Here is a 14,817-nt window from a genome sequence, read left to right as displayed (position 1 = left end):
AAACATCATTCCAGATGTTACCCAGAGCCTTTTCCCAAATGGTAGATTCAAGGTGCCCTATATAATGGGGCTGTGTGTGGGAGCGCTGCAGGCTTCCTGGTTGACACACTCTGACGGATTTCTAGTTTACACATAGAGTTCAAAGCTTATCTTTCTGAACAACACTGCATGCTTTTCCCCACAAAGAAACCATGAGGGATACATGAATTAAAACGTGTGCCTTTTGGCACAGAGCGACTCCCTGTCCTCACGAGCTGGGCTCGGCTTTTGTCATTTGGAATGATAGGGTTTTTAATGAAAGACATAAGCCTGAGAAAAGAAAGTCAGTCTCTACTGTGTTTGTAGATCCGTGTCCTGAAGGGACATTTCTCACTGGCCAAGGCAGGCCCTCGCCTCAGCTGTGTGCCATTGAGCAACTCATCCCAGCTCCAAGGGCCACTAATTGCTTTTAGACACATAGATGGAGAACACAAGTCAGCCGCTCCCTTCTGTGCCAGGCTGTTTGATTTGCCCTAGCTTGCGTACACGCAGTTAAAAGCTTTTGATGGCCTCCCATAAACCATCTCTACAGGCAGTTGTTGACATTAAAGGGAGGAGTAAAAATCTGTCTTCAATTTTCACGCAGAAAGGACGGACGAACACAGCAGACTGCAGGGATCAACACTGTTAGAACAGCGGTGACAAAATGTACAGCTAATGCATCGGATGGGAACTATTACAGTGCAAGGACTGGATGATGTTAACTCAGGCTGTTTAGTCTCGACACTGTGTCTGTCTGTCTGTCAGTCAGGCAGGTCTGAAACCAGATGTTCACATCACTGTAGAAAGACACCACAGGGAAAGGAAGAGATTGTTGTGATTTCATTAGTTTTGTATTTTGGGGGAAATTCTTGTTAATCAATATAAAAAAAAATGTTTTATTGGCTTGTCGCTTGGTTGTGTTTCATCATTAACTACATGTGTTCTTTTAAATTGCCCTTTGTTATGAGTCACTTGCTGTCTTTGGTCTATACAGATCCTGTTTGCACCTCACTTCTGCTTTCTCAGCCTTACAAAGACCTAAGTTTGGCACAACATCGTTTTTAAACGTTGCCATGCATTATAAAGGCTTTTTTTAACAAGAGGGCCTTGGTTTTCCAATGTTTTTCTGTACAATCTGAGACAGGACTGGGGGGGAAAAAAGTGTCAATAAGCATCAATAATTACTGCGATAGAATGGGCAAACACCAATCCCAAATCTGGGACAAAACATTCATAGCAATTATGTGTTATGTTTCATAAATGTGTTTGCACAAAGCATGATATCAATATATAATGAAGTTTTGTTACAATGATATTAAAGAAAATGATTGCAATATATTCTGTTAATGAATTATTGCCCAGCTCTAAAAAAAAATGACTGTCAAACATTTACTGTTAAAAAAAAAACGCTGCATAAATGTGCAATTAAACTGTCCAAAGTCATAAATAAAGTACAGCATGACTAATCATTAGCTCACATGACACCAAGGGCAAAACTTGGGACCTCTCCAGGTCTCTTCGACATCAAACAAAGCACACACACTAATGCTTATCCAACATGAGAGAAGAGTTATGGTGGTGCTGTGGGGTGGTCATTTGAAATGCCCTTGAGGAGGAGGTCACCAGATTAGTGTTGCGATGACCTCTGACCTCAAATCACTCAGGCTCCTTGACTACTGAGGAATGAGGGGTCAGCACTCCTGCAGAGTTCTGACTCAAAAACTCTCTGCAGGGCTTCAGCTTTTCTAAAGGTCTAAAAATGTAACATTTGTAGTGACAAGACTTGACCTGATAAGAACTGCAAACACAGTCTGTCCAAAAAAGATGCAATCAAGCTGATTTATGCTGATTCACTCTTCTTCTTCTTCAACCAAATATTAACCAAATCCTGTGGAAATGTAAGCGCAATCTCCAGCTACTGTCAAATAAGTATTGGCTCCGTTCTGACCTGGAATTAACGTCGGTCCTCCAATATTACGTATTTGTGCTGATGACATTTGTCAACTGAGTCTCTGTTCATGACGCTCAGGAATGTGACGTTTTCTGTGATAGGATCTGAGGACACATTCAGGACACATTGGGACAGTTCAGACCAGAACTTAGCGTGATCTGGCCTTGACTGGGGTCACTGAGGACAAACGGTAATACCACGTCTGAATGAGGTCACTGAGCATTTCGCATTACTTCCAGTTCTCTCTCAGATTCTTCTCTTTGTCCTTTTAATTATTCATCTCAAATAACTAATCCTCTTAAAGTAGCGTTTGCAGCTTACCGGGTGTTACTGGAATCTATGAGAGGATCCTTATTTCATTTTATATGATTTCCATTCCTTTTGTTATATTTGCCTATTCCTTAAGTAAAGAGATATCCAACACCTCGATTTAAAATTGGTCAGAGAGAATAATTGGATGGATTCTACAGTCTTTTATCATGTGCATATATTTTGAAAGAATAAAAATATATATATATTTGGGAGTATGATTTATGAACCTAAAAAATAGAGTCTTTGATTTACTGAATAAATTTACGCCAACATCACATCAGCCCCTGAAGGATGTTTGGAGATGGGTTGAAGATTTGGAGCAGAGTCTTTTAGTCTGATTAGATTTATCTAAAATAGGATAGGTGTTAGAAGAGTACAATTGAAGTCCTCACCTATTCCTGCACACACTTTACAGTCTTCACTGAAAAGCAATATCATATCTTGACTTATTTGACGGTTCGTCTGAATTTGGAGCATAAGCAGTCGAGAATTTAATCCACGTCTGATTAATAATTGTGGAGATGAAGAGAAACCTGCCGTTTGAACGGTGGAGATTTGTTGCTGTTCCTCTGTGTGCGTGTAAAAATGTAATACACGTGCAACTGAAAAATCAAAAGATTTACCGGTTTGGGCTGAGGGATGAAGTTGTTGACCCTGGAGATGCTCCACATGCCCTCGAGGTACTGCTGTGCCTGGATGGTGACAGAGTTTAGGGATCCAGTGAGCTGCCCTCCTGCCACCGTCACCTGGACACTGGTCTTGGGTACTGAAGAGATTGCGGGGCTTTGTGACCAACCTGGCACCCTGTGTCGCTCACCCAAGGGCAGGACACCATGGGTGATGCCTTTGGACAGTTGTTTTGCATGGACGGCTGAGGATGACGCGGAAAATCTAGAGGGCTGCGGTAGCAAGGATCTCGTGGGCTGTGCTGCCATGTCTGAGCTGAAGGCGAGGACGGGCGCATGGAGCGTCTGCAAGGCCTCCTGCCTCAGTTGGTTCAGAGGCGTAGAACACACTTGGCAACAGCTGACACCAGCTTCATGGCTCCCGGGTGTCTGAAGCTGCTCAAATAAAAAAGTTGCATATGCCGGGTCCTGCAGAGAAACAAAAAAATAGAGAGCATTAAACTCCATATACATTATTGCCACACACTAGGACCATCACTTTTTATTAGAAATTTAGATGTGGGAGGTGGGGGTTCAAACTGAAAACCTTGAAAACCCATTCCAGTTCAAAATATACAGCTTAGAAGCTTGTAGTGAAGGCATTAACACTTGGTAATACAGCAGAGGGTACAGTGAGGGCGACTTGGTCTTAGATCTTCGTTGAATCCATCAGAAAAATAAGAAGAAGTAATGTATATTGTTCTCAGAACCGGGGACACAAGCAAACACATCTGTCTGACACCAAAGCATCTAATAAGCGACATGTGGAAGAAGTTAGCTGTTTAGCCCCCACCTGAGTGAAGTGGTAGAAGAGGCTCCACAGACAACACGTGATTAACCCGCGGTGACCAACGCCAAGTGAAATAATAAATATCACGTTTGCGTGTGTGCTGGCAGGTGGTGGGGAATATCCAAACATAGGAATAGGAATAACATGATATTTGTTCAAACCTGATTTCTGGAAAATTGACAGCCCTACCACACACACACACACAAACACACACACGTAACATGTGTACCATGTTCATCCCACAAGCATACCTCACTGTCTGTTCTTTTGAAATGATTTCCTGTGTGTTGTTCACATTTTCCATGTGCGTCAGTGGCCCGCTACCAGTGTGGTCTCTGGCAGTCCTCTGGGACCCTCACACTCTGACTTAACCACTTCCCTTTTTCAGGGTGGTTGTTTGTTTAGACCAAGATGCTTTGCCTGCATGCAACTTAAGACTGTCGATCCGGGTTAATTAGGCATGTGCTCATTTCACAGCATCTACTGGGCAACAAACAAGCCAAAACGTGAGGAGACAACTCAGAAATATGGCTCCGAGGGATTAGTTGAAGATCCCACAGAGGCATTCTTCACAGAATAACAAAGAAAATGTGTATTTCATTTATTCTGTGAAGCTTTAGGAATAAAAAAGACCAGCGAGTTGCTGCTTTTCAAGACGATGTCCAGTAGAGTTTTGTCCTTTTACTTCGTCTCATAGAAGACCCCCTGGGGTGTCCATCACTGCTTGGGAGAAAGGGGCAGGAGAAAACAACAGCTGAGGGGGCTCTGGTGCCTACAGCTATACAATTTACATAAGATAAGTGTCTCAGCATGAAAATATATCACGAGCCATCAAATGGAAAAATAACCACAGGAATCCATGCGGACTCGTAGCTATCAGTGAAGTTTTCTGATTTAAACCCGAAGCAAGAGTAAAACATATCCGTCTGTTTTTTGGGGAAACAAACAAACAATCAAACACACACAAACTCTCTGACAAGACAGTCACTTAAGAGGCATTAAGGGGCGCTGGGCTCCTGCCCAGTGGAGTTGTGGCCTAAGACGGGCGCCCACAGTCCATACATAAATGTTTATGAGGCCTTTGCTCCGTATAACCTCTGAGGTGATCGGGAGTGAAGCGGCGGGGAAACAACAACCCACTGCACTAATGCAATGCCACTTAATACAGCTAAACCCAGAGAGCTTAGAGGCAGGTCGAGGGACCCTAAAGCTTGATTTATACCTCGTCTTTTGACGCTGCATGGGATTTTTTAACTCATGCTCCAGCAGAAGGTTTGAGTCCTTCTTCCTTCTTTTTCTTTGTGTCGGACGGATGTGATGACGTATATGATATGATATATTTGAGGAGAAAGAGATTTTGATTTGGATAACTGGAGAACAAAGGAAGCGTGAGAAATGGAGATGGTCAGTGCTGTACTTGTTTGTTATTCCCATTAATGGACAAAAGCAGCATCTACTGAATTACACTCAATGTTCCCCTGAGGGATATGCATAATCTCCATATCCTCACTTTACGTAAAGGACAATCGTGCATTGGAGTGTGACTGCCTGGTCTGATGTTAACTGAGTGGTTCTGGTAAATGTTTTACAGCCCCGGCTACTTACTTTACACATGGTCAGGCACAGACAGGATGCAGGCACAACTGAGACCCTCGAAAATCCCATAAATCTCACTGGGAATGAGTACTGTAATGGACTGATGACTGAGCTAATGGTAGCTCAGGAGCAGCACAGCATCAAGTGTATGTTGATGCTGGAGTATTTATCCGACTCAGAATTGAAATGTAAGAAGCTTAAAATGGAAATATGATAGAGCTTTTAAGAATAATATCTAATCCCGCTTGATCCTGACATGAGAACTGTCTCTCCAGTTATTCACCAGCAGGATATTTATGCACAAGATAGGACAGTTCCGCTGAAATAAGACGAAACAGTCTATGACAAATTGCCGTGAAATGGGGAAACAGAGCTGGAGAAAAACACAGCTGGCTGATATTTTATGTATACTGTCTGGTCTGGATTCATGTGCACGCTTCCTAGACAGGAAATTAAAGCAAAGTCATAACCAGTCAACTCTGCCCTTCCATCACCCATCACCCTTTACCCTCTGACCATCTCTTACCCACCTCAGGGCACTGGTAGACGGAGGAAATCAATTCCCTTCTTTCTCTGCATGCATTGTTAGGTGTTGATTTAGGAGAGCTAATAAAAAGACACACAAAGCTGAGCCCATCTGCTATTCAGTTAGCATTCTGGAGGTTAGGGAGCGGGCTTCTCCTGTAAAACTGTCTGTAAGCTTTACGCCCAGTGGAGGGAATAAAGGTCCACGGCCACTGGGATTATGAAGATGATAGAAGTGATGATGAGGATGATGGCAGTGTTGCACTTGGGAAGGGAGAGTGATGGAGATAGGATGAAATGAAAGGCCACAGAATACATCAGTACATAAAAGTTGGAGAAGCAAAAGGGGGACATTAGGATTAGTAGACATTTCGCACATCGCTCGGAGAGTGCAGGTTTGGATATAAAATGAATACATTTGGCGCAATAAAGCCGAAAAGTCGCCATTAAACGGCTGACTCGCTGATGTCGGCGCCATCACGTGTGAACTAACTGTTTGAGAGCTTGTGCATAAGCACAGAGTGAAAAAAAAACATGAAACATATGATGCTTGAGTGCACCCAGCCTGGAAGCCATATTGTTTCTTTTATTATCCGTATGATCTACTACTGACGGGTGCAAGTGGGTGTGAAGAGTCGGACTGCTGCAGAGAAGAATGCAATCCGGGGCATCGACACAATTGAAATGCTCAAAGCATCCCCATTGGCCGAGAGGTAGCAAGGAGCTACTTCATGACTCTGACTGCTCGACTATTGTTCTGAACAAGTGGGAGATGGTTTTGGTTTTCAACCTGAGGTCTCTTCTTTTATAGAGGAAATCAAACTGCACAAGTGAAGATAAGAGGACGGATAGAGAGAGAAAGAGAGAGGTGGGAGGAGGTTGGCCGGGGTTGCGGCCCTTGCCTGCCGGCTGGTGGGTGGTGGAATTGGTTTACTGCCTGTCAGCGGTGATCTTTATTAAACTCTGGGGACAAAATGTAGTCAGATGCTGTGCCCTTATTATGGAAAGGAGGTCTTCACTGCCAGCACACTGGGGAGAGAAAGCCTGTGGAATGAGCCCTTCTCTGACCTCAGAGACCTAAGTTTGTCTATGTCCCTCGCACTAACTGTGATGAAAACCAGGGCAGCAGCAGCCGCAGCAGCAGCAGGAGAGAGTCACCCAGCTAACTGACTGTCTCTTTGGCTTGATGGAGAGTGTCATCACAGACAGCACATGCCCAGAGGCTGATGGAAACAAGCTCAGCCGTAACCACTTATGGATGAGGGGACAGGGAGGAAGCTGAGCATGATTTCTCCCCCATGAATCCTTAAGGTGTAAACCGAAGCGGGCAAAATCGTACATTGGATTTTCCCTGCAAATCATATGTCATTCATCTCATCCCGTCAATAATCCGCCTCTCTATCCAGACAAAGTGAAACTACCATCTGAATATTTCCACATTCAGCTTCTGGTGCACCTCTGATCTGGAGCAGCAGGCTGGATATAAATCAGGGTAAGGTCATTGTGATTTGAAATGCATGAGGCCCCTCGCTATAGCCGAGAGACTTTTAGGCACGCTCCATTGAAAGTAAAATACTCTGGGAAACCATATTTTCTATTCACGCTCAGCCCAACAGATATTTCCCAGACATAAAAGCTCCACATGACCCACTGCAGCTGTGGCAGAGAGAGAAATGAAGCAACGTTGTATCAATGTGCATCCATGATGAGCAGAAATAAAATGAAAAAGTTGTAGCCTGCAGCTTTTAAGCTACATATCTGAACTGTTTTACAGCTGCCAGTGCTCCGTGGCATTCTCCTGCACTCTCTTATTTCTAACATCCGTCATTGTGCAATTTGCCCAGAATCAGTCCACACATGGCATTGCCGCAATAAAACCTTGACTATTCCTCAATGCTCTCCGTTCAGCCTAACTGCTCAGTAAATTGAAGCACAAGCCAGTTGAACTCCTGAAAGTTGACTTTAAGATTAATTTCCTCAGTCAGTCTTCCTTCCTTGCCTTCCTCTTGCAGGGTTTTTCTTTTATTATTCTACCAGCACGGAAACATTCCTCAAAATGAGCCAGCATTATATCTGTCCTCTCTAAACTTTGTTCACACCAGCGACAGTCCTGTTTACACATAGACCACTCTTGAGTACTTCCTATGACCGTGTTTCTTGTAAAAATTGAAGACCACACAGCAGATGCTAAACCGAATGCCCTTTTAACTCCTTTCAACTGACCTTCCAACCTTCCTCTGCTTCACTTTAAGGAGCCATCTCTGTTTACTTGGCCTGAGACAGTGTTGACCCTAACCACACACCGTCTTCTTAAGTCTCAAGGGGATTGGCCCCCCATTAAACCACAGGAGCCCAGTCCAGATCCCGGGGTGAGGACGAGAGCTTCCAGCAGGCCTGCTTTCCCACAGGTAGCCCCGACACACTTTGACAGCCAAGTTAGAGAAAAACGAGCACAGCTGCTGGCCTTTCCCTGGGTGAGCACGGGGCATTAAGGCACATTACATTCCCAGGATAAAAGCAACACACCCAGCAGTGTAATCCCCCCTCTGCCTCCTGCTCCTTCTCTACAACTCCCACCAACTCCACCTCGCTGACTTGGAGAGCGAGTCAGAGACAGCAGACTCAGATCCCCTGAAGGAGCGAGGAGCCGGAAGGCCTGTGGCTCTGATTAGATATCAGGTGGAGCTTTTAGTGCTGCAGCAGATCTTGGATACAGACCATTAAATTTAACCACTGCCTGCTCTGAGGCGCAGAAGACAAAGACTCAGGATGTCACACGAGCATGCTATTTAACTCTGTGGGAACAAATTTGGTAGAACACATAACAGGACAGCGCACCAAATTACATCAAACAGATGTCTGCCCCAGTCTACTGACTTGACAGGATTAAACAAACCCTTACGAAGGACTTTCAGCAAACAAAGCAACAGCATCTGCAGTAACACACATGCACTCTGTCATTACCTAGCTGATAATATGTCCACTGACTAAAAGCACACACCGCTACAGTAATGAATTCATTTATTTTCCTTTGGGTGTGTGAAAAAACATGGCTTTTCATTTTCATCTGTCGCGCTTTGACTAATGGCGAGAATTCGTGCTGTGCTTTCTCCAGAAGTACTAATGTGAAATTTTACTTTGGTCTACATTTAGACTCTTGTCCCATTATCAGAGTTTACGCTTTGTGACAGAGACGCAGTTACAAAATCAATTCTGCTCCTGCTTTTCCTGGGCTGCTGTTTCACTGCCCCTCAGTCACTGACTCTCCTATGATTTCATATATTTTCAACTGACCACCACTTCAAAAATTAAGGCATCACCAAAAAAACGACCAATTAAACCTGGCCCTTCTATTTAATTGACTTAGAAAATCAACATTGTTCCTAGAGATAAGAAAACATTATGACTCCTGTAACTATCTTGTAGAGAAATTGCTTACTTACAATGTCAACAGTACATCGCTGCAAACAAACTTCCCTGTATTTTGATCAAACAGACGATTACCTTGTTTAAAGTAGTGCATCAGTATTCCCTTATGTGAGCAGCCCAGTCTCCTTGCATCAAGCATCTGGTAACAAGGAGCTCGCAGAGACAGATGTCCATGTGTCTGCCCTTGTGTGATTTAGCCCTTTCCTCTGTGAACCGCAGACAGAAAGTGCAAATAGGCCTTACCTCTCAACACATGACAGCACCACCTGTCCGGAATATCACCGTGACACATCCACTGATGAAAGATTACAGGGAGCAACAGACCTGCAATCAGGATTTACTTCAAAATACAATTCTGACACTTTTCATGATAACATCTGCTGTGGCACATCTCTGTTTTGAGCTCACAAGCCCTGTGACACTTGTAACTCACTGCAGGCAACGCTGCAGCCTACAGCTTCTCGTGTCATCCATAAAAACAGATGTCACTGTCCATTAAAAGTTTAAAAAAAAAAGGCCATAGATCTTGCTGACCCTCGGGTTAAACAGACAGACAGTCAGATGTTACCACTCGTGAGTCTCTGTCAGACCTGAAAGCATTAATGACCTCACATAATGATGTGTCACCACTCCGTATGGTCCGCCCCCATTCATGTGTGTATGAGTGCTTCTCTTACTACAGGCACAGAGACACAAGTGTTATGTTTTAACAAAAAAATGTAACAAACCAGTGGAGACCAAAACCTGGTCCTAAAGAGGCAGAACCTCATTTCTGGGGAACTGGTTAAGTGTAGGGCTAAGATTTGAATTGTGGTTAGAACTGGTTAGGGTTAAGGTATAGGATATCGGTTTGTTTAGGTTGTCCAAATAATGGAAGTCAATGCAGTGGCCAGAGAAGAATAGCTGCACAGACGTGTGTGCGTGCGCGTGTGTGTGTGGATGTCTCTTTACACCCCACCCATCCATCACTCCAGCTTTTCACCAGTTGGCCAGTTAATTTCCTTTTCCTGTTCACTCGCACACATAAAGAAAACAAGCCAAATTCAAACTGTTAGGACAGACTTCACTATCCCTCTAGCCCCTTCTTTCCAACATCTCTCTCTCTCTCCCTCTCCTATGTGGACCAAAAGCAGTCTCTCACACTCTCAGTCCCAGATTAGTCAATCTTTCATCGGCTTTCATCGGAGGTCCAGGCTGGACTGACCAGTAAGATACTGAGAGATTTCAGCTCTTAAGTGCCAGAGATACAAGACTAATCATTGCTTTATCTCAATAGGTCACCAACTTGAGAGATGAAACAATGCGCCATCCCTCCAAAGTTTTCTCATTAGTTAGAAGTCATGTTCAGTGCTGGATAAACTCAAGGGACGGAACTTTTCCTGCTCTTAAAATATTTTCCACTTCTCTGCCTATGGCTGTTTCGGAGCAAGTCAGGCAGCAGCGGGACTGCATGCTATGCTGTCCTCACTAGGGATGCAGTTTATGTACACTTGTGCCAGCGACTGTGCACCTCCTAATTAGAAAGGCTGATTTCTGGCTGTGGGATGCTCTCAAGGTAGTTTCTCTTCCCCAAACTTCACTGTGGAAACAAACCAAAAGTGAGTGCATAATGAAAAATTCAACAGGCAAGATGGAGAGGCAGGAGGCAGGTAGGTATTGCTGTTAAAGTGCAGGTGGAAACAAGGACAGAAGGTGGGAAGGAAAGGTTGAGTGGAAGGAGGAGAGACCCAATGAAAAGAGAATATTAGGTCATTTTATCTGAATCTGTTAATTTGCAAAAAAAAAAAAATATATAATCATGTACACGTGGACGCTAAAACTGGGCATGTGAGGTCAAAATTAAAAATGTCCACTCTGTTCCATCCATTTGCAGTCCTCATTAGTGTGAAGCTGAACAGTATTCGGTATCTCTGACTATCCACTGAAGCTTGTTGAGAGATCTATTTTTGTCCAAGAGCCCACTTTAAACACTCACAGCAGAGCAGCAACTCCTGATACAATAGTCACTACTTTGCTGGTATTCAAACCCTTTTTTTCGGCCTATGCTCAGTGATTTCAGCCACCTGCTTCTCTTCTGTCTGAACTGTCACACTGAGAGCACTGCATTCAGTGTACTTAATTCTGAGGGAGACTTTTTACTGAGAGACTCCATGTTCCCTGCACTTTATTTACAGAGAAAACAAACTGCTGCAGCTATTCTCCATCGCAGGACTCCCTCAGCCTACATGCAAGGCAAAGTGTGACATGCATGTGTACACATGTTTTTTTAATTAACAAAGAGGAAGTTACTCAAGCTCAAACAGAGGTAATTGCATGTGGCATCACCATCCCCTAGATCAACGAGTAGGAAAATAATCTCAGTCTATACATCTACAACATGATTAGAAATCATCATTTTTAGATCAGCGCATAAACTGTTTATCATGCGTTGCTACTGCGCTGCAGCTTTATAAAGTCCAGTGTGTGACACCTAATGGTAATATTGCAGATTGGAACAAACAAAGGACTCCTTTGCTTACCCCTCCTTCCCTTTTCCCAAGCATGTTAGGGAACTACAGTGGCAATCACATACCAAAAAGGGTGTCATTCTTCTCAGTTTGTGTAGCAGGCTTCCACTTCAAAACACAAAAGCCACGCTGTGACTGGTTCGTCTATACGGGCTGCTGGAGAGACTCCATTAAGCTCAGCCCTTCGCCAAGGCACATAAAAAGGTCTTATTCTGAGGCTGCAAAACCCAATACATTTTATTTTAAAGCAATTACACATATACAAACACATATGCCAAACACCCTCCCACATTATGACACACTGGACCTTTAATATCCATGCCCTACAAGGACCATATTTGCCTCATTTTGTGATTGTCGGTCAATAGTTCATGCTGGACACGTGCTGGTGCAAAAAAGACTCCCAGTCATAAAAAATAAAGTGGTAGGAAAGTGATGACAAGAGGAAATATCAAGTATCCTACAGCAATTATTCTCTCCACTTTTCCCTTCAAATGAACAGTGCAGTAATTATACTGGCGAGCTGCCATATAGATAAATATTCAAGTTTTCTGGGGGGTTTTTTGTTGCAGCTGGAGTCTCTCTCTTTCTCTTTTTCTGCAGTGACTCTATAGGTTCAGAGTGCGAGTGAGGAGAAGGTGCATAATGAGACACAGTAAGTGGTTATTGAGCACGGCACTTTTGCATTCGGCAGATGTCACATATCAGGTGCCATGGTGGATATGTGAGCAACAGGCTACATGATTAGCATCACAAAACTTCAGGGACTATAGAGCAAGCTAAAGGTTAGCTCCCCCCCCCATTTTGACTTCCATAGTATGTTCACAGGCTGCAGCACAAATCATCCCGAGCAGATGTGAGCTGAGCGGAGTCTGCCTGTCCCATCCACTTCCCAGTCTGCAGAGCATTATCTCCGAGAGTGACACGCTTTGTGTCGCACAAAGCTGCTGCGTGTCGACAGAACAATGGAGCGGCAGAGTTGCGAGTGGAGGAATCAGGCCGGTGCAGCAGCCTCGTGTAGGTACAGCAGAGAGAAAAGAGTGGGGAAGGGGGGGTGGTACTAATTTATCATGAAAAATGTCATTACCATGCCAATGACTTCTCAGAGAACACAATTATCACTAATAATAGACATTTAAACATCAACCTAGGGCTTTTAGCGAGGGAGCGTTGCATTAATGGAAAACAGTTGTCTGTTTATGAGAAGTACACATTGAAAGCGGATGAGCCTACTGAAAGACAATCACACAGAGATAACCAGTATCCACAATATGTTGGGGTTTTTTTTTTTCTTGCTAATTGAAATGTCTAGACACATTCAGTTGAATCTCAGTCAGATAAGGAAGGAAGCTGAACTTCTGTCTTGGTGGAGAATAGCGCATGATAATCCACTTACTGAGTCAGAGGATTTTCATTCACTGTCCTGGAAAATGCTTATGCTTATCAACATTTTCTCACATGCACATTTCGCCACTTTGTCTTTCAGGAACAATGGCGCGGTGGCCTCGGGGCCCTTCCAACAATTTCACTTATTTGAATGAAGTGATAAACACAGGTTGAGCTCAAAAGCTTGATTGTTTTGACCAAAATAGGGGTACGTCATCCCACATTTGACTCGGTCCCACAGTCTGCTCGTATGAAATGCCACAACATGGCAGAGCTCCGGCAGAGCTGAGCCGGAGAGAGGCGTGCATTTCGTGAGAGAAAGTGAAGGAAGCCGCACATTTCACAGCTGAATTCCATTGTCGGAGCCAAGGCAAAGACAGAACGTGTCAAATAAAGTGAAGCTAAAACGCTTGATTGGGTGTTTTCACTTTTGGCTCAAGGATATGATTGCATTCATCTGACTCTGTATGTCTGCTTAATCCGTCAGTGATGTGCTTCAGCTGCACTTAAGAGCATGAGAAACACACATTAAAGAGCAGTTAAACAGCAATATTCACTAAAGGAGTCAAGAGCTGTGCAGTCTACAGCAGACTGATGCAGAATAAATGGATCTTTTATATATTTATGAGTGCACAATGGAAAGCAGTCACATATACGCCATCGTTAAGCTGGGGAGTGTACATTTACATGCATGCTCCAGTTGTCTTTGTTGTGCTCATCTGAACCAAGATGTGGGTGTTTTTTCAAGCCACACACACACACACACACACACGCATACATACATACATAGAATGATATCTAAGAGGGTCTGGGGATGCAGAAGCATGCCCCGTACCACGCTCAATGTTGATTGTGGGACCGCAGGGTCAAAGGGTAACTAATTGCGCAACTCATGGAGGTCAGCATCAGTGTGGCCTTCTGCCACAGCACTGGAACACCACCTGAAATTCTGTCAGGAAAGACAAATGAACTCTGACCTCTCCTCTGATGACATCGACCCCACACGCTACATCTTAATCTGGGTCACGGATAAAGGAATGAGCCACTGCTGCCAGTTCAGCGGTACGTGCTGGCAGGGCTATTGCTGATATTTACCCGTCTGCTCTTATGTTCAGTGATAATCAAATCTTAGTTTAAGTTAACGTTACAGTGTTCACGGAATGGCTGCTTCTGCGCTTGGCACAATTGTGCGAGCGCCTATCAAACTCCTGGAATTCCACAGAAGCATCGCTCAGTTTTATAGAGTAACTCACTGAGCCTGACCAGACATTTTTCACCCAGTCAACAATTAGCTGACTCAGTAATCAGCTGTTTGTGCAGTGTGCCTCTCCGTGCCCTCTCATTTAGCTATATCACAGCAGATGCTGGGGCTTTTACCTGCCGTACCATCAGCAGGAATCCACAACTTGAACCACGCTGATAGCTGACTACTGTCTGGAATGTACTCACAAATTGCACCACCATAAAAGAACATTTACCATGTCTGTCTGTGTGTGTGTGTGTGTGTGTGTGTGTGTGTGTGTGTGTGTGTGTGTGTGTGTGTGTGTGTGTGTGTGTGTGTGTGAATTAACAAATAAGTGTGATGGATGGATAAAAGCACATGACAACTCCAGCCTGACGGAAAAGGTATTGTGA

At 44.0% G+C, this 14,817-nt stretch overlaps 1 protein-coding gene across 3 annotated transcripts in view; it reads right to left on the bottom strand.

Moving 5' to 3' along the window:
* Positions 1-14,817, bottom strand: part of kif26ab (kinesin family member 26Ab) — a 68,049-nt gene that overhangs the window by 36,740 nt on the left and 16,492 nt on the right. For all 3 annotated transcript variants that reach the window (XM_058614916.1, XM_058614917.1, XM_058614918.1), the window contains one exon: positions 2,908-3,378. In XM_058614916.1, the coding sequence (XP_058470899.1) occupies positions 2,908-3,378 (471 nt within the window). The remainder of the gene's footprint in view (positions 1-2,907; positions 3,379-14,817) is intronic.

The sequence above is a fragment of the Solea solea genome, chromosome 18 (genome assembly GCF_958295425.1).
Source record: "Solea solea chromosome 18, fSolSol10.1, whole genome shotgun sequence".
Taxonomy (NCBI): domain Eukaryota; kingdom Metazoa; phylum Chordata; class Actinopteri; order Pleuronectiformes; family Soleidae; genus Solea; species Solea solea.
This window is presented reverse-complemented; position numbering and strand designations above follow the sequence as displayed.